The sequence below is a fragment of the Betta splendens genome, chromosome 9 (genome assembly GCF_900634795.4).
Source record: "Betta splendens chromosome 9, fBetSpl5.4, whole genome shotgun sequence".
In the NCBI taxonomy this organism is placed as follows: Eukaryota; Metazoa; Chordata; class Actinopteri; order Anabantiformes; family Osphronemidae; genus Betta; species Betta splendens.
In genome coordinates this window covers 743,322-764,023 of record NC_040889.2, presented here as the reverse complement: position 1 = coordinate 764,023, position 20,702 = coordinate 743,322, and the positions used below count along the sequence as shown (strand labels likewise).

At 42.7% G+C, this 20,702-nt stretch overlaps 2 protein-coding genes across 11 annotated transcripts in view; both read right to left on the bottom strand.

Moving 5' to 3' along the window:
- Positions 1-9,921, bottom strand: part of kcnc2 (potassium voltage-gated channel, Shaw-related subfamily, member 2) — a 104,922-nt gene extending 95,001 nt beyond the window's left edge. For 8 of the 10 annotated variants that reach the window (XM_041072536.2, XM_041072535.2, XM_041072534.2 and 5 more), the window contains exon 1: positions 8,963-9,919. In XM_041072536.2, coding sequence (XP_040928470.1) covers positions 8,963-9,517 — 555 coding nt within the window. In that variant the 5' untranslated portion in view covers positions 9,518-9,919. Of the gene's footprint in view, positions 1-8,962 lie in introns of all 10 variants that reach the window. The other 2 variants (XM_055511484.1, XM_029160816.3) reach the window with 2 other exon arrangements.
- A 3,083-nt stretch (positions 9,922-13,004) lies between these two features.
- On the bottom strand, positions 13,005-18,027 carry ccdc107 (coiled-coil domain containing 107). Its single transcript, XM_029163750.3, has 6 exons — positions 17,708-18,027; positions 16,197-16,411; positions 16,044-16,113; positions 15,861-15,951; positions 15,258-15,367; positions 13,005-14,840 (listed from the first exon to the last, which is right to left on the bottom strand). The coding sequence occupies exons 1-6, from the start codon at positions 17,847-17,849 to the stop codon at positions 14,503-14,505; spliced, it is 966 nt and encodes a 321-aa protein (XP_029019583.1). The 5' UTR covers positions 17,850-18,027; the 3' UTR covers positions 13,005-14,502.
- Between the last annotated feature and the right edge of the window lie 2,675 nt (positions 18,028-20,702).

Below are 20,702 nucleotides of genomic sequence, written 5' to 3'. Positions count from 1 at the left end.
GAGCTGGAAGTGAACCTCAAACTGTTGTTGGAGGATCAACGCTGTATTTGGGAGCCTGCAAGGGAGCTGTGGTTTTGACAGTGACCCCTTATGACTCAAAAAGGCTTTAACATGAAACATTAAAAGGCTCCAATCATTAATTCATTGTTATTCTTAGATAAAAAAGGTAGTGAAGGGAGGGAAGTATATGCAAAATTAAAGCAATTAACGTTTCTGACAGTTTGTAGATTTGGCTATATTCATGGCACATTTAACTAACTTTAACTTAACAACCTTGACAACTTAAAGTGACGATTTGCCGCTGAAATGCCAGCTCCTCCTGTTAGTCCCATTCGCCTTCACTCCCCTCACTTACGTTAGAAGTCAAATATCTCCAATTAATAACTGAATGAACACAAACACCTTCGTACTCCACAGTCGGAAGGGAGGGAGGTGACTTACAGATTAGGAAAGCGTCCGCCAGGTGGGAACAGGCAGCAGAGCGGCCTGCGGCCGCTGGGCCACCCTCCGTGGCACACGCTTGGGCTGAATGAAGGCGTTTGTACTGTCAACGACTTTCTGGAGCAGCTGAGATTCATTTGGGAGTCATTTATAGACAGGACCCAGGGTAATGTTCTCTATTCCGATGACAACATTGCCGGCGTGGGAGTGAATCAGCATTTAAGAGCTTTTGTGCCACACGTGCACTATACCCCCTCTTCTTCTCTACTTCCTGTTACTTTAGGTCACAAAATATTTACGCTAAGCTCTCCCGAATTGATGGAAATCACTCGATGTGCCTTTCTCCCACTTGTTACTTTGAAATGAATGAGTTTACTTGACTCTTACTGACACCAATATAGCCAACCGACTGAAGCACTAAGTCATTATTAAGTTATTAAGATACATCAGAAGGCGCCTGACTGTTCCACACATTGCCCCATCTCCATTTCTAACCCCACAACACCCTAACACACACACACACACACGCACACACGCACACGCACACGCACACACACACACACACACATACAGCTAATAACCACATAATGGAACAATCCAATTACATGCTGCTTTTGACAGTGCAACAATCTAATCATCTTTTTCCAGTGGCTTGCTTCAGCAACACGAGTCTGAAGGAAGAAGCATTTAATTTTTTTTTTTTTTTTTTTTTTTTTTTTTGGGAGGGGTCTTTGGGAGGAACTTAACGAGAACGCGGAAGCTCGGGCAAAGCGGTAACACGAACACAAAGCGGTAACACGAACACAGGAGTCGAAAAAATCTGACGTTGGTTATTCTGACAGAAAAACTTTGCTATGTTTATTAAACATAAACCCTAGCTGATCTCTTGATGGATTTCTCCATCTACTGTACAACTGTCATCAAGCATTTTTCTATTCTGTTGTCATACTTATTATGCTGGTGGATGTTGGCCAAGCATATAATTCATTTTAATAATGAATAACCTGTTGGCACAAATTGACACGTGAACTAAAAGGGGCTGAAATTATCATACATTACATAAAAATAATATAGAAAAAGAAGACGCAAAATAAGGCTCAAAACACAAATGTGGCGAAAAAGCGTCAAAGCTGAAGCGGTTCATCTTCTAAGTGCTAAACCAGTGACCAGAACTGGATCAGTGTTGTGAAATAAGGATTTCAAAACACTGTGGCAGGTGAGTAATGAATCACGTTCTGTCTGAACCAACCAGCGTTTTGAGGCCAGCAGAGGCTTCAGCACCACAGACGACACACCTGGGGCTGCAGTAACCATAATGATGTAGTGTGCTTCGCTAATGTGTGTAATGGAACCTGTAGCGGATGAGCCGCCACAACCATCCATCAATTAGCTCAACATCAGCGGGAAGGATATGAAATTAATTTATGTGTGCAATCTGTCATCGTCTACTTACAAAATTATAGTTTTCTTTGAGTTCACCGGTCATTTTCTATTAACACTATCAAGCGGGAAATGCTGAGGCGGCGGACATCCTTCACCCCAGGCGCTAATTCCCCCTGTCAGTCCTGGTTGGTGAGGTTGGGGTAGAGGTTTAGAAATCCTGATGTTAACATGCTATAAAACACAAGAATTGAGAGCTTGGTGTATTTCTTGGGGTCTTATTTGTCAAATGTAAAGTTTGGTGGATTGGACTATTGTAACCCCCCCCCCCCCCCCACACACACACACACACACATTTTACTCAACTGGGAGTATGAACTGTCTGGAATCGGACACTTCACCTAGAGAAATGTCATCAGCCTGTACTGTACATGTTCCAGCAAGCCTGGTGAAGAGGACGGGGGCTCCTTTGAGCTGCGAGGAGCCAGGAGTTACAGGGTGACTAATACTACAACACAAGCGATAGTGGAAGACTCCTGCAGGCAGAGACTCCTGAGCCACAAAGCATTGTGGGAGTCATCAGTGTGGGAGCCTTTGTCAGTTCTTTGTTCGTGTCACTCGGTCAATCAGTGTGTGTTGCACGTTGCAGTATCCCGTGGTCCCGTCTGCGTTTGTTAGGTTTGTGCATCAGTTCTCTTAGTTAGTCAGTGTTTCTTTCTTGTCACAGTTACTGTACTTACCCTTGTTTCACCATCTTTATGTCTTTGTGTTAACCCTGCTGTAAAGGCATTTGGTCATATTGGCCTTGGTAGCCATTCCTCCACACTCAAAATGAACACGGCCTAGTTCCATGGTTGCCAGTTTGTAAAATGCTTAGTCTAATGTGAATTCTTGGTGCTGTGGCAAAACTCCTCACGTTCAGGTTTTTATTGGACAGCGTAATAGTCACTTACTAACAACAAATCAGCTTTGGACAAACCAGGGGTCATCTGAATCATTCAAATGTTAATGACTAGACCACCTTCCTCTGTACATCACAACTCGTCTCCTTATTATTGAACATTTTCAAGTTTACAGCCTGATTCTGTCCCGTCTAGAAAAGTAGCTGGATTATCAAATAAAAGCTGTGAGAATAGCTGGGCTGTCTGCTGTCACCCAAGGAGTCTGCCATAATATAAATGACACCGTTGGCATATAAATAAGGGTGCACTATAAACACTTCTGTGAAAATGTGGCCTGACCTTTGCCTGTTAAGTCTGCGCGTGAGGCTGCCTGACTGACCAAACGTGAGTTCATCTTCGGAGAAGTAAAGAGTTCAGCGATTTGTGGCACAAATGGAAACTAGCAGCTGTGAAGCTTATTAAACTACATCACCCTTTAGTTGCTAAGAGACAAGACATCAGTTTCTACATGGAGTTAGACTGACAGGAGGGTTTTCATAACTTTTATTATACTGAGTGAGTGCATTTCACGGTTAGGTCAAACCTTTGCATGCATCTAGTCTTTTATAAACAACAACAACAAAAAACATTTTAAGTTAAGATATGCACAAAACTAGCACTAGAAGCGTTCGACTGTTACACCGATCCCTCCCACTCACCAGCTAAACTTTTGGTCAACCAGCTAAAAATTGGAATCGAAGACAAATCAGGCTTTTCAGTGAAAAACCTGCAACTGTCACTTAAATAACTTATACTTATTAAATAACGTTTTAAGAAAATATTGAAACTCAGACATTGGTTTAGGACTTGTGGGCAACTCTTGTCTCTCATCAACAGCTGACACAATGTCTCCAATAAAACTTTGTATCAAACTAGTTCTCACTGGAAGAATCTTTCAAACAAATACATGAGCTTTATAAACTTACAGCAGCCACAAAAAAAATGAAACAAAATGGAGACATGGAAAAATTCAAATAGAAAGTGAATTAATAGAAAATAGTGGAGACATGACTATTATACAGTATAACCTGAATTCAACCTGCACCAAGTAAATTTCACACCACACTTGACCCAGCTGGTTAAAAAAAAAAAATCAAGCTGAAAGTCCAATTTCACCCTTTACGGTTTGTGCAACCGGTTTTTACGGTTGCACAAATGGTGCCAGAGAGGAAAAGTCTCAGCAAGTCCATTGTCCTTAGGAGGCATTCAGTCTTTTAGGGGGGGACCGGATAAAAATGAATTATTCAGGTCTAAACGAAAAGGCGCGTCTGCCACAGCTCACGGAGGGCAGGAGTGAAACTGACTGGCGGCGCACTTTTAGCAAGTGTGCACCATACATAGCTGTGGTCTGACCCTGATCTAAGTGCACTTCTGACCCTGAAGTGTCTTTATAAACCAATCCTTTTATTGGGTGAAGAGGAGACCTGCTATTGAGGCAAATGCAACACATGCACAGTGTCTTTCATGCTGCAAAATGCTTCTTTGTTAATCGAATGCATTTCATGCCAGTTCGGGCAAAGCGGAAACAAGACGTTATCACATTCAACCCCCCTCCTGAGGCCCAGATGTGAATTTATGTTCTATCAAGGTTACCATCTCAAATTTGTTTGTGGCAAATTATGTTAAACCCCAGGAAACCAGAGAAAACTTTCTAGGCTTCCTTCCTTGAACTGTGCTTCAGGTTCTTCCACAGTTTCAAGTTTGACTGGACAAATCTATCACATGGTCACATATTCCTATTCAATTCACTTTTAAACAACTCCCAGCTTCGTCATCTTAAATTCGTCTCTAGCCCTCATACAGCCATATGAGCATCAGCTACTCTTTTGAGATTCTCAGAGTCCGTCGAGTTCCAGCCACAACACTTCTTGAACAAGCCTGTGTAGTCAAGCCCTGCATTTCTTCTTTAAATGGGCCAGAAGCTGGTCATTATTCTATTAATTGAATCAATACTTACTACTACTAAGGATACATATTTTTGTAATTTAAAATGTAAATGTTTAGAGTTGTATTTTTATTAGTAAGTAAACCATAAAGTTAATTAATGTCTCAAATGTATTTTAATTGATTTAGTTGGCTCAATTTGTCTATTTTTTTAGTTGTCCTATAAATACTCTCCTTATATATTGCTAACATTCCCAAAAGCCACACATAAAAAACTCAGTCAGACCCAGTTTAACATGTCAGAGTCACTCGCTCATCACGTAGGCTCAATCTGGCACTTTAATCTGCCGCGTAATAATTTAAGAGTCCCCTTGCAGGAGAGACAGCTGTGCGTGAAAGGGTGGGACTCCAGACAGACACAAAATAACAAGCCGGCCAGACGGGATGGCGTGTACTGGAGCAGGCGAGGCTCCTGAAGGAGTCCGCTTCGTTAACTAGCCCACAGGCCTCTCTCCTCTTGGCGTCCACACAAAGGCATCTTCCTGCACTTTACCGTGTTTGTTGGAGGTGGTTGGTTGTCAGTGCAGTTATTTCACATAGACATAGGTTTCACAAGTTTTCACAAGTTAAAAATGTTTTTCGTCCTGGTAACTGGTGGGCTGTTGAATTTTATTGAAAAAATTATTATTATTATTAGACTATAAGTCATTATTTCCTGGAAACAAGTAGCCATTACGAAGACAGAAAACGTTATTCGATGCTGTGTACTGTATTTGTATTGGAAAATACTATTTCGCAGACCGGGTTGCTTTTGCTGCCCACTACTGGATGGATTGTATATTGCATCTGCCAAAGAGTGAGAACGGCAATGGATGCGTTTTGTATCCACGTACACAAAAAACGTGCATGGATATTTGAACCAGATCATAAGGTGACTGTGCACCAACATTACAGAATGACAATAACAGCAACATCTAATTAAAGTTTGTAACTAGAACAAATATTAAATTCTAAACACTGAGCTGCAACTATGCCAACATACAGATGCAAAAGAAGCTGAAATATAACACTTTTAGCAAAAGCCTTGTTTCACGTTGAACGTCTGATTCATTTCCATGGCCACTGCCCTCCATGCTTCTTCTGTACTCCTGGGTTAGTGTAGTCAACAAAGCAGCACGGGAGGGATGATTGGCAGGCTGGGTTAATGTGACTGGCAGCGGCTACAAACATGCCCAGTGGTGGCCGTCACCTCCCACGCGCCGCCTGCTCTTTGCCCCTGCTCTCCGCTCCAGCGTCAGGTTCTGGGCCGTTTACACGTCAGACTCTATTTACTCAGCGATGCCTTGCCGTCTGCTTGCAACAGGTCAGCTGCAGTTCTGCAGCCTCGCACTCCCGCGCCGTGTGTTTGAGCTGGCCCTCATATAGCGCACAGGCCCTCGTTCACCTGTGGCTCCTGTTAGGCGAGCACAGAAGTACCAAAGCGGAAGCACATCGCCACCTGTCACCTCTGACAGCGGTAAGAAAGCAGTTAAACAGACATGCACAGAGGGATCAGTTGTTTGTGCATCACCACCCTAACACTAACAAGCTAGCAGACAAGGGGTTACCGAGCAATAAGGGTTCACGGCTGAGCGGGTTTCTGAAATCAATCAGCTTCACCAACCGGAAGGATCTCAATGAAAACAGGCTGTGGTGATGAGCAATGATGTTGCCATGACAACAGGCAGGCTGAACGTGCAGCCTGGATATTTGGTATCTTCAGGCGTGCAGCAGGCAGCACCCAGACGGTTTGGGTTTTTAACCTCTTAAGTGGCAGAAAGCAAGCTGCAGTCTCAAATGGGATCATGGGAGGATGAGGGGGGACGCGGTGGGCTGGTGGGTGAGGGGGGGGGTCTACAGAGTCAGGCATCAGCTAAAACCCTTGCCTCAGAGCACAGACATGGGTAATGAGCAGGGGGTGTTATAAACATAGTTCTTCGTTTTTTATTACCATCCCAATCCAGAAACGGCCAACTACAAAGACATGAGAGGGACAAACAAACAGATTACAACACATAGTAGAACACACACCTACGCACACACTTCTCAGAAACGTACATGAGGAATAATAATCCAGCAGGAAGTTCACACCGACAAGCGGGCACAGTTGAAACATACAGCGTGCGGATTAAAGGGAGCGAGGACGGTTACAACAATAGAAACAGCGTGGGGAGTCCAGAGAAACACGCCTTCCTGCTGCTGCTGCTGACTGCTGGCACATAAACACTCGCGAATGAGTCGGTGAGAAGGGCGGGGGGCGGGGGGTCGCATTACCTGGAGAAATAAACAAGAAGCGCTTCCTAACAGGCTCAAACCTCCAGGATCACATCAGGTATTAAGCTGTTGATGAATAAATAAGGTTCAAGCCACATCTCTTTTGACGCTTGTGACCCATTTTGAACCTTAAAGTCCATATTGTTGTTGCCGGTCTCCATGCAAATATCCACTGCTTCTTGCTAGAGAAACTAGCTTTTGGGCATGTTTCATTTGGCACAAACAGGCTTACTGGATTATAAATAAAGTGTAATTTTTCCCCATCTGCACGTCCAAAACTTGCTGCAGGACAGGTGGAGAAGTGAGGAGGGGCAGAGCCTCATACATTTTGGTGTGGTTGACTGTGTAATCAACAGTCACAAGCAGCAGATGAACGAATGTGTTGAAATGATCTCTAATGTCACAGCAACAGTATTTAAAACTAGAAAGGTGTACTTTTCGTTTGTCCCCACGAGAACTCATCTGCTCATAGAAGTGGAGACGCAGTTGGAAGTGACTCATTTTGGTTTTCACTGGTTAAAAATGAACTAAACTAGAACCTTTTGACAGAAAAAAAGACAAACGCAATTAATGAACATAGGACCTTATATAAATCTAGTTTCAGGATTTACTGGACACCAAGACTTGAGGTGACTTTTGGAGGAGTGTGTGTGTTGTTGGCCAAGTGTTGAAGTCAGTCAGTCTTAAAGGTCAAAGGTCATGTTAACTAATTCTCCACTACTTTCTCCTAAGGGCAAATTATAGGTGCATCAAAGGTGCATCACTTCTCCCTCTCACATGTGCTTCGTCATCCAGGCGTTGCGTATTAAAGGCCACCAGTTGGCTTTTATTACAAGTAGGATACGATCGTGATTAGGGGACAACAGAGTAACAGTGGCGCGACTTTGTTTTTGCACAGAGAGACAGGCGTATGTGCATAGTAAACACAAGCCCTCGGCTCTGTCAGCTCCCTTCTGCCACCGAGGCGCCGCTGAGAGCGAACTGTTACAGTGAACTGGCTAATCCATCGCCAAGAATAACCTTCAAGAAATTCATCAGTCAAATCTAGTGGATGAATACGTGGAAGTTTATAACATTTTATCCATTTTAACATGACTGAAGCGTTCTTTTTTTATTAGAACACTATTTTCTCACGGCTCAACTTTATGAAATCTTCTTGCTCACGCAGCCACATTCACAGCAGAGGAGGAGTGATGTAATCGCAGCCAGTGCTGCTTTTCTTTACTCTCTGCTGGGGCCTGCTCTGATCCACAGTTGAGTAGCAGCGAAACAGATAACACGTGTTACTGGCTAAATGAAACACACTGGGAGCTGGTATACACATATATAAGGAATAAAGTGCAAATATCTGATCAATGTTGCACATGTGACTAAATCAGAAGGGGTGAAGAAATTTGGCTTCTAAAAACAACAAAGCCCTCAAATAGGCTGGGATTTCATGAAGACACTCCTGCAGCTGCTATGCATTTATTTCCATCTACGCATGACGTCAGAGCCAGCAGTCATTCACTGGCTTCACCGTCTATTAGCTCAGAATTCACCTGCAGACTGAATGCAGGTGACGGGAGGGGGGGGGCGTATAATGAAGGTGACAGTGCCAAGCAGTCAACTTAAAACCCCTAATAATGAACTCATGAGCTGAAATCTGAAATTAGGCAGTCATAACTGCGCTGGGTGCTATTTGTATAACAACTAAATCCTGCACTACAGGTGAAAGAACGCGTCAGACCGAAGCATCCAGGCTCTGGTTGAAGTGCACGGCCGCTGCGAACCTCCAGTCTGACCGCGATCACGCGCCGCGTGGTAGCGACAGGTGGAACATCGGACCGTTACACCTGTTCTCACATCGGAGTCATTTGAACACGCGTTTCAAACTTTCTGGGCGTAAGCCAGACTTTTGTTGCGTCTTCTCTGGTCGGTGCTAGTGTTAAAGTCACTTCTCACTGCGAGCGGCTTTGTGGGACGTGAGAGCCCATAGGTCGGTGTGTGACATGCGATCCTACCCTCGCCGCCCTGGATGAGTAGGGATCCTCAAACAGATTCCAGATCACCGGCTGCCACTTCCTCCACAGACTGACGTTTGCGTCTGCGGCCACGTCCTCAATGCCGAGCCGCTTCCCGATGTCGTCGTCCTCGTCCCCGTTGTCCACGTTGAGCTCGAACACGTCCAGAGCCTCCTCCGCGTCCCGGTGCTGCCGGTACGTCATCCAGCAGCAGGGCTCCACGTCCGTCTCATCGATGCCCCAGAAGGAGAGCTCCTCCTCGAACAGCGGTCCGCACACATCCGCGGGGCAGTGCAGCTTCCCGGTCCGGTAGTAGTTGAGCACGTAGGCGAAGACCCCCGGGTGGCGGTCGAAGAAGTACTCGTTGGTCCGCGCGTTGTACTCGATGAAGCCGGGGACTTGTTGCAGCTGATCCAACACGGAGTCGATGTCCGAGTCGGAGGCGAGCAGTGCCAGACGCGTCCCCGGCAGGGTCTTCAGGGTGCTTTTGTAGGTTTCGTGTCTGGTGCCCCCGACGTTGAGGATTATCCTCTCGTTGTCGTCAAACTTGCCCATCGCTCTTTATCAGACATGACTTGAGGGGAAGCGGGGGGGAAGTTGGCGAGTGCAGTCCGGAGGCAACGGTGAGCTCGACGCGCACACACCCACAGTCAGCGTTCGCGGCAGCTTCAAGACTTCGGCCGTGATGCGCAGCATCTCCGATTCCTTTCATCCGATGCTGCTGTCGCGGCTCCGTCGGGCGGCTGCGACGAAGTCCATCATTTGTCCCGGGCGAGTGTGCTGGCGGCGGAGGACGTCGATTTGTCTCCCACGGTCGCTGCGCTGGAGGTGCTGGATGATCTCAACCGGTGGCTCCGAACAGACTGAGCTGCCGCCGTTGCGCGTCTCTTGCGTCTGTGCCTCTCTCCAAGACGCACAGCCGCTCGCAGGCTCGTCACTCCCGTATCATCATGATGCCTTTAAAAAAACACACAAGACTCTACCACGCCTAGCAAAAGACACGCCTCGGGCACTTATTGGCAGTGCCTTCAACACATTCAATGCAAAATCAACAAAATGTCCTTTCCTCTAAAAAATTACAATGTCGTGATTACGGGAACATCAGTTTTATTTTGTTGGTTATGCAGTTCACTGATGTGCGCAACTTGACAGCGTCTAATTAGAGACACGTATTCTTTACTGCGTGAGTTTAATATAGCAGTGTTTGCCCTCTACGGATGAGAAAACACTGCTGCCTTGTGCTTTGAGTCCTAATATCCTCTTTCCACCAGGCAGTGTAATTGCATTTCTTTTTCGGCTGACACTTTTGTCCAAATAAAACAGTGGAGAGAAATTTTTCCATTTGATGGAAGTTCAGGGTGAGTGGAGAGAAACAAACACCAGGCGAAAGGAAGAGAATCGTTTTTTATCCAGGGGAGGTCACAGGAAACAATAATCATCTCATTATGCTTCACATTTCATCTTTTCTCAGCACTGAATATAGCGGTGAACTCTGATAATTGGCTAAGTCATACAATAAGGCCATTCATCAAGTGCTGGGGACTGTACTGCTGTAGGTCAAAGAGGTCGCCTATAAACAGTTCTCCTTGTTCTGCCCGCTACAGCAAGCAAACACCATCCAGAAACTCCTCCTTCCCTTATCGTTCCCTGTAACATCTCCACTTCATAAATAAAACGGCCAGTTTGCTGATCTTTATCAGCACAAGAGAGAGAGAGCAAGAGAGAGAGAGGGCGAGAGACATACTGGAAAGCCAAGGACTGTAACTAGTTTAAAATCACATTCCCAATACCATCAGTCAGAAGCAGGTATAAAATGATATTCATTGTTTGTTTGTTTTTTTACATATAAAAATAAATATGCACAACAAAAAAACAGAATCTAGGTCACAAAAAAAAGTCATATTGAATGTTTGAAATTGACACAACACTAAGAATAATATTTTATGTCTTTGTTTATAAAGACAAAAAATTAAATGGCTGCAATATTATTTGAGATTCAGATATTAAGACTATTAACCAGGTTCCTTTTACTGAACTGCAGCTGTGACCTTGGCAGACGGGGCAGGGACGGCTTTGTGTCCCCTCCTGCACCGGCCGTCTGCTGGGTTTATATCTGATCAAGGACAATAGCGCTGCCCCCCGGCTTTGAAGACATCTAGGGAGTAAAAGTGCAGGTCTTTTGTCTGAAAACCCAAAATATAAAAAATGTTCCATTTCAAAGACCCTTTTTAAATTTTGGTTTGAAACAAATTTCTTCCATGTTGTATTCTTATTCTGGTACAGAAGAAAGGGCAGCCATGCTGCCATGGGAAGGCCCAGTGGACTCTCTGCAGGGCTTGCTCTTAAACAGCTGACTCACTGACTCCTTCCCAACAGATAATGCAAGATGATGAACTGATTAATCATCATCATTCTGTTTCAAAGGATTTCTGAACACCAGGGTTTTAGTACTATATCGTCATATGTTGTCCCATAATGCTGACAACCATCCCAGTTTGTTGTGACATCACTTCCTATGAATGTTTCCTGTGTCATGTTACTATACTTGGTCTAATCACTGATCACTGCCATACTCAGTTTATAATTATTCCCTGCTACACACCATGTTGTTGGTCTGTCGCATGCTGCATTTGCATTTGGCCTGGGAAACAGACTGTTGCCAGATCGATCACTGCCTCTGGCACCAGGTGTGTTCTGGAGCAACTTCAACTTCACACTAGCACCCTGGGAGCCACCATGTGGCTGCCCACTGCTCCCCCACCAGGATGGCTGAAATGCAGAGAGTTTCCTGCACTGCTGATATCAATTCTATTATTAATAATAATATTAATAATAATATACTGTCTTTTTATACAAACAGGTTTCGGTTTTGACTTTTTGTGTTTGTAGAGCAGATTTATGTGAACCTTTTAAAAGGCTCCTGTAACACATCACAATGTAAAGCAATGAATAAGGAACAGACATTACATGGCGAAGTTTTAACATACAGGTAAAAAATGTCCATTGCATCACCTGCTGAGATTCAGGCTAATGTGGATTAACCATTTTTTAAGTTAAAAGATAAAATATTTAAAAATCTAGGCTGCAAAGCATTATTGACAGAACGAACCCGGATTCTGGTGCTAAGGTAAAAACAGTGCAAAAAACTTTAGTGTAATTATAAGTCATCCGAAGAGATTGTTGCTGTGAAGGTTCCATTCACAACTGTAGAGCACAATAAAAATCTAATTATCCAGCTTAACCAAGGGGCCCTTGGATGGAATTAGACAGAGAATCCCACTGGAAGAAAACTGAAAGAGTTGATTAAATGTTGCTTTCCTAATTGATACAGCCAAATATTCTTTGCAGTGGATCACAGATACTTCTTTCTGTGTGAGAGGAGACAAATGAGTCATTAACGAACTCTCTCTCTATATTTATATATGTGTGATACTACTTGTGAAAGTTGAGGTTTATTTTATCAGAATGAACCAAAATGTTTTCAAAAATATCTTGACAAGACAATTAAGTTCTAGTTCTAGTATAGTTGGGAGCAATGTACTTTTTGTTATTGTTTTTATTCAGCTGGTATTACATACATACATATAATTCTATATAATGTTTTATCAACAACTCAGCTGCCATTGGGACTTCTTCCATTTTACTGTAGCCATGGTCCTGTGGTGCCATCTGCAGGTTATAGGAAGCCCTGCAGCAGTAATGGTTTGGATGAGTCTGAAAAAGTTTCAACTGTCAACTAAATGAGGGGAAACGGGTCAAAATATTATCCATGGAGTCTGGTCACCTGACGAGCAACAGGAATAGCGATCGAGTGACTGAAACAAAGAACAGTGACATCTGGTGGTGATGATGAGGAACGACCGGAAATGAATGATGGGCAGTAAATTGGCAACACTTGCTGTAATAATGCAGAACTCAAGCTTGAAACATTCTCACTTTTATTTTCTAAAGGGTAAGAACTCATTCAGGACATTTAGAAATATTTTAAGGCAAAGAAATATGACATCAGTAGTGTGACTTTGACTTTTAATTTGACCACATTTGGCTACTATGACCTACTCAAGTCACAGTATTACCCCTAAGTGCACAGTGTGTTAATCTATTAGAACTATGTGACGGAACAGTGATCAGATGCGGAGATCGATGCACTATTCGTTCTAGAGCCTTAGCGTACAGGATGCGACCGAACAACATTGTGACAAGCCTCTACAGTTACATCGCAGTATTGACAGAAATTTAGAGTAAGGCAAAATGTTTACTGATTCCTTTCTACTGTGGCCTAAACCTGTTAAGAACTGTCTAAGCTTTTAATAAATAGGACCTGAAAGCAGTTACAAAAGTTGTATATTGGTAAGTGTGGATTCTGTGATTGTCCTTCTTCTTGGTGGATAAACTATTGTATCATGCAGCCACGCTCCAAAATGTAACTCAAAGCAAAATCGTGCACAAATAGAATTTGATGTATTAACAGCATGCCACAAGCTTAAGATCACTTTTTTAGATGTATGTTATAATTTTACCCCGTCTAGCAGCAGAAGAAGGATATAGTTTAAAAAAGAATAGAAAAGTAACATACATGTAGTTTAAAGGTTCTGCCATGAAAGCATCAGTTTTTTTGTTCTATCATGAGACGTCTAACAACTAACACCATCATCATTGTTTTGGAAAATGTGGTTGCATTACAAGATTTTGGACTCAATTTGTCCACATCAAATCCCCTTTCAGTAGCTGGAAGAGTTCAACATCTGCTATCTTGTTTGGTGGTGGAATGAGACCAATTACCCTTTTTACTTGAAAATGTTTGGCGTCTTCTAGCAGGTGAAAACGTAAAGTACACACAGCACCTGAAACGTAACTCTAACATCAAGCAAATTTTAAAATATGGACAGTATGTTTTTTTTTTTAATTAAAAAAAAAAAAAATCACTCAGCGACAGGAAGTGGGCTCTATTTTCACGTCGGCCTCGCGGCTGAAACAGCCAAATCATGTTGGATTCCTCCCACCGGGTGCGAATGTGAGAGGAGCAACAGGGTGCATATAGGTCATTGTATATACTGTAAGGCAACATTGAGAAGACAAAAGGACCACCTGAGGACAGATGCTTAAAAGGAAGAAAGTGTGCAGATGTGAAGTATTCAAAGCTTGAGACAGAAAAACGCAGTAATAAGACACTTAGGCGGGCTTTGGACGTGGGCCTCAACCGCTTTGAGTGCCGCAGGAAAATAGAGCCCTAAAGCTCGATTTTACTCAACGTTCCCACTTAATTAATGCTTCAGCTCTCGCTATAAACATCCAACGTGCCGTGGCATCGTAGCTGCATACATACAGTATATGAGGTGATGGGCTGCATAGCCAACGTGTAGCCTCTCCCAGAAGCATTATTCAAGCGTTAAGGTTGAGATTTCTTTACAGGATTATTGTTTATTTTTAATGCATTCTACAGTATCTCAGTATGAAAAAGTGCAAAGCATTTCAAAAGCAAAACATTAACCAATAATAAATATTCATAAAAATCTGTCACATCTATCGGTGCAGCAGGTTCATTCAGGCCTGTTGCGTCGCCTGAGACCAGACGCAGTCTGCTCAGCACTGACCTCCTTAATGTTTGAATGGTCTAGTGAAGGCAAGACCACAGGCGCTAGTCCTTCTTTATCCCCTTCCACTACATCTTTCTCTTCTTCCTCTTCTTTTTCCATCCCATCGCTGTCAGCCCCTCCTCCAATGAGGAACTTCCTCTCTTCGCCTTCGTCTTTAGCTTCAGAGAGATTCTGATGCACGTTTTCAGACGCCTGCTTGTCCACTTCAGAACCCTCCACTTCGGACGCGTTCTTGTCTCCAAGAGACTCAATGAGCTCGTCCAGATTGCGCTCAGAGGTTTCTGAAAGAAAAAAAAAAGACAAAGTAAGCCATTTTGTGGAAACCATACTCCACTACTTGTATAAGGGTAAAAGAGTAAAAGGTAAAAATCATCCATACTATTGGAATATATGAAAGATTGTGCCGATACCTATATTCTCTGCATGGACCATTCTGATTCAAATACTTCTCAAGTTACTGAACCACAGGACCACAGGGTTCATGCAAAACAGATGCTTCAAAAGTTTCAAAGTCCCAGCCACAGTATTTCCCTCCAATATTACCCTTCACCTTATTCTTAGCAGATTCTGCCGCACAGTTGCGTTCATCCTAAACCACATTTATAACTGTAAAATTAGATGAAAAGATGACATGTCTCCTTGTGATTGCTTAGGCTGAAATTCAAACGTGCTGCAAAACACTACAGCGGTTAGCACACCATTGGCATTTGCTGGTGGACAGTCCATTCCTCTCTTCTTCATCAGGTACCGGATGGTCTGCAGTTGAGACATGATCTCGTTCTTTTGCTCCTGGGCCACCGACTTCACGCTGCAGATAAAAGGGGACAAGCCTTAGAGAAACTCCAGACGTTGCAGTCTTGTCTTAGGCTTTCGACCCCGTTTTTCTTTGAGATCAAGTACATTGTTTACAGATTTAGGTTTAGGATTGACGATTTGTACAGTCATACAACAACAGAATAGTAAGCTTACTGTTTATCTTGCACAGAAAGTCAGCATCACTTAGGACTGATCAATGGTAGGTAATCAGACTGAATTTATGTCAAAAAGAACCTCATCTTCGTCTTTACATGTAGGGATGTTTATTATTAAAAGGGACCATTATAAATGTTGCAGTATGTCCTAAAATTTAATAACAATAATAATAATAATAATAATAATAATAATATGTGGAAGCTGTATTTGAAGCTAACCTTCAAATACAAAAAATGCGTGGACAGTGGAGATATTATGGTGTTTGTAGCAAGAAAAATTAATGCAAATAACAAACACATACAGTAGTGTGGTATGACGCTATCACTCACCAGTTAGTGAGTGGGTCTAGCTGGGTGAGGATGGAATTGAGCATCCTTTCCGTCTGTGCAAGTCTTTGTTCCAGCTCGTTCAACTGGTTCTCTGCACAAACAGACCCGCAGCAGTCCAACATGTAAAAGTTCTCCCAGGTAGAAAAATGCACATGATCAAACTGTAACTTGTGCAACACAAACCTGCCTCCGCTGACTTTTTAGCACCTTTGGCAAATTTTTCCTTCTGGGCCTGATCATCTGCAGACTTGATCTGTGAATTGACATGAATGCAGGTTTTGAGAGTTAGAATTTTACTGCCCACATGACTTGATACCGGTAGGATCTTTTACCTACCTTTAGGAACTTATAAGCTGCAAACACTCCGACCCCGATGGCGTAAAGAGGCATTAGCGTGAACACGTAGCCCTTGCTGTTGTTGGACTTGTATTTGTCGCTCTTCAGCTCCTGCTCCATGAGCTTCTTCATCTGCTGCACATTCTCAGGACTCTGAGCGGAGCCAGGGGCATTCACATTGATGGGATGACCTCGGACTGCACCTGGGCCTGGACCTAACACCCAAATGCATTGTTTTCATAAGTTACTAAACAAATGATTTATCATTACTTCTGTCTGTTTTGAGTTGTTTATAATCACACCATCAGTTTTACTTACGATAGATTTTACTTTGATTTAGAAAGGTGGGTGAAAAGATGTGCATGTTTTGTTTTCCGAAGCTAAAGTAGTTTTAGGAATAAATTCTGTCCTTTGGATAAGTCACAATATTAACTTGATTATGGTTGCAATTATGTTCACAGAAAGAAAAAGAGAGAAATTATTACTCAAGCAATTTAGTTTAGTTTAGTTTTTTTAATCTTCAGTTTGAAGAACAGAGATCACCCACATGATCAGCCTTCCAATATAATTTAAAAGGCCCCTGCACATTTCAAGTACAGATACAAGGTCTGTAGAGACTATTACTATGAAATTATACAGGATAAAAGGCGGTTGGCTGAGTTTGTGGTAAAACCTTTTAGTGACATCATATTGTTGTTGATTTCCTCAACTGAAACATCTGTGAATCCCAGAAATGCATTAAGCCTATTTGTCTGTGGTCTTGTAAAACTACTCCCAATGCTCAAACCAGTTGCATAGAGTCAAAATGGAATTCAAAACAACCTAAACCTTTTTTCCAACAAAGATCAAGCACGCCCATTCATGCAGAATAGTAAGACTAGAGTCCTTATAGGGCGGACACACAAGCTAAAAAAAAGATTAAGAAATATCACAGTAATCAAATCAAACTGATTGCTAATTTTGACCATCTGATGCTTCCTCAGTTGAACGAGGCAGCTGGTTTGTCCAATTTCATGCCAAGAGGTCCCTGACAACAGGCAACAGATGCCTCACAGCTGCTGGTTTGCACTTGGCAAAGGATGACAAACCCGTGCAAGAAGGCACATAAGTCTGACTATGCGCGTACAAATAGATACACGTATACAGATGAGTATAAAGGGTCAGAACAGAGGGATGCAAGTAAAAACGGGAACTAGTAATAGCATGTAAACTTTATGTTGATTCAGAGTTTACATATCAACTAGCTACTGTATATTAGCTTAACTAAACATGGTTGATATCTTGGGTCATTCCCCTACGTGATATTGTGATATTAGACACAATAATCTGTGCACAATCACACAGTAAACATCTCTATCGCTCTCTGGAACATGAACTGTGTCGTCTGGATCTGTCAGGATCTGACCACAGGATTTTCCTCTCTGCTAACGCTAGCATCGCTGCTGTGGGGGGATCGCAGCAATAGTCCTGACGATGACGCCACAGGCGGGGTTACGTCCTACTGTACCTACCTTTCCGGGTGTAACGAGGGTCAAATTTAGCTTCCTTGCTCCCAGATCCGCCGCCGACGCCAAACAACCTCGGCAGCACGACAAACGTGAAGAGCACGGCCGTGAAAGCCAGAGCGACTTGCTGGGATGTAGAGAGAACCATCCTGCTAGGAGTAACTGACCCCGAGAGACGAGAAGGAACCGTTGCGCTTTCAAGATAACGCACAGTGAACACTCGAATACATTGGATACAGTGAATATGCCTGTTTACTCTACAGTCCTCTCCTGTCCATACATCAATTCCCGTACCTCGCCGCAGTAAAAAAAAGGCAGTTTAACTTCCGGTATGGGCGTTTCACAATTAAACACAGGGAGTTATGACTGAATGAGTTTGTTCTGATCCGTCCATAAACTTCACACAACACACACACTTTTCCTGAAACAGCGTAATCTTAAGCGTTTTAGTGATTTCCCTCAACGACAATAGAAAATTAAGCATGACTTAAATAAACACTGACGGCAAAAAGGTTGAATGAAGAACTGAATAGACATAAAATATATTTATTCAAGTGGAAAAATAGACAGTTACATTTACAATTTTTGACACTGAACGTCCGCCCTTGACGTTGCAGTGCGCATGCGCTCTGGCGCTATGCACAACCTAAAGACGATTTGTTTTTTAATTTCAAAATTTAGACCAAGGTCAATTGCGCCTTATGACATAATGACTAAGTCACTATTTTGTTTATATAGTGACCTCTGGCCTGGTTTTCCCAAAAGAATCAAAGTAAACAATATGAGGCAGAAATAAGTGTTCCATCAAAACTGAGAGACTTTAATCACTTTTTGTTACAAACAGCATTTTACTGGTCCAACTAGTCTCAAACAGGTTCAGGAAGTGATAAGATGAACTGGATGTTTATTCATCTATTTAACTATTTATTATTTATCTTTCAACATAATCAAGCAGAGAACAAGGAGCAGAAATAAACTTACTGATCAAAAGATATTGGCATAAATCACTTTTTGGCAACATGAAAACGCCATCACCCTAGTTCTAGTTCTACTGGCCTCAGAAGGGTACAGTCAGTGGTTAAATAGAGTGAACATTTATTAACTCTGTTAATATAACCAAGAGTTTGATGAAGTTAAAATGACACAGAAATTAGCTTCTGATCAAAAGATATTGGCATCAATCACTTGAAAAGAGCTTATTGGTTGTACTGGCCTCAGACAGGTACAGACTGTCATGCTGTGTTCATTGTGATTGATGCCAATACCCTTTGAGCAGAAGCTTGAGCTGCTAAGGCATGTGCGTAAAGTAACCATTCTTGTGTTCATAGTGTTATAGTTATAATGGTGCACAAGGCATTGCACTATAAATTTGCATAAACTGCTAAATTCATTCCTTAAAAAAGCTAAAAAATGTTTTTTAATAGCTGAAAGTGGTTGATACAATCCATCCATCCATCCATCCATCCATCCATCCATCCATCCATTTTTCAAACCGCTTATTCCCTAATGCGGGGTCACGGGGGTGCTGGAGCCTAACCCAGCTGGCTATGGGCGAAAGGCAGGGTACACCCTGGACGGGTCGCCAGTCCATCGCAGGCCTGATACAATACAAGTATAGCTAAATATACCTATGTAAGAAAGATCAAGTAGTATGAAAAAAGCTGAATGTGTACACCTGCAGCTCAATCACTGATGTACTGCAGCTGCGCCGTTGTAATGGAGACAGCTCTCCAAAGGCAGGAAACTCCACAGATCAGCTCAATGAGCTGTAGTGAAACTGATTCCCACCCCTGCTTAACAGGCTTGTTACAGCAAGACCATAAAGGTTATCACAAAAATAATTTCACTTTTTAAACATGACATACACATTGTTTGCACTATCGATTTCATAAGATTAAAATAATATTGGATAACAGTAAAACAGTATTCTTGTTTAATACAGTGTAATCCTTCTGGAGCAAGAAGAACTCTGTCCTAAATCAAGATGAAACACAAAAACATTCTACAAAAAGGTAAGATTTGATTACACAGTTACAGGATCTATGTATTAAACATGTTTTAACACATTCTTTCTGTAATGTAGCTAATAGAAATAAGGCAGAGGCTTGTCAGACAGCTGGGGGGGCACCACCACCTCCCCTTACCCCATCTGAGGAGCTGGCTCTGTCCCTGAATAAAGGGTGACCAGTGGTTGAGGGCATTCCTGGGGCACTTCATCCCACACTACCTCCCACAACACAAAGTAATTTAGTGAAATGTAAGTAGTACTGTAATTAGTAATGTAGTACTAATTTTGTTTTTTTCTGCCTTTAAATCAACTACTATCTCTATCACTAGGATATTTGAATCTGCCTAACAGTAGTATGCAGGCTTATTTTATTTAACTGCATATATTGCATAGGCTTCTACAATGTGTCTTAAGAGTCTTCCATCTCTGTGGTCTACTCTTGGTCATCTTCAGCAGGACAAGGAGGGTGGCACCACAAGCCACTATAATGTCACATGCCATCTCTGGACTGACCCTGAGGCCACGTAGACACCCACGCCTCCACCTTGGCTCGTGTTCTGCTGTAGGCCTTGTTGAACCGTGTCTGTGGTCCAGGCTCGGGTGTCATCAAACAGGGCACCCTCTGTCCCCCAGCAAGTAGCCATTGTAGTGTCCTGTAATGATTGAAATGTGTAAAACAATACATTAAAAACAAGAACTTGTGTAAATTACAACATACCCTGTTGAAACATGTGGCATAGTGATGACTCGCTGAAGATTCTGGAATCATGTACCGACCCTGGCCATTTTGCTCCCATATTACTGATGAGATGGGTTGGATCACATAGTCACTAGTTAGTGGAAACTGTAATGAGTGTAATGGTCGTTACACCAAAAGATTCTGGTCAGGAAATAATAGTTACCTGCACATTGATACTGTGAAATAACTTCCTATTAACATAGTCTCCCTCATTGACTGAAGGATATACTGCACACACAATACTGTGTGTGCAG

What these genes read in the sequence shown, in the direction of transcription:
- ccdc107 (XM_029163750.3), bottom strand. Translation starts at nt 17,849, where the DNA reads ATGGTTCTCTCTACATCCCAGCAAGTCGCTCTGGCTTTCACGGCCGTG. An exon ending in TAAAAAGTCAGCGGAGGCAG is followed by an intron (nt 15,952 to 16,043) that starts GTTTGTGTTGCA and finishes CTGTTTGTGCAG; the next exon opens with AGAACCAGTTGAACGAGCTG. An exon ending in TCCACCAGCAAATGCCAATG is followed by an intron (nt 14,841 to 15,257) that starts GTGTGCTAACCG and finishes TTTTTCTTTCAG; the next exon opens with AAACCTCTGAGCGCAATCTG.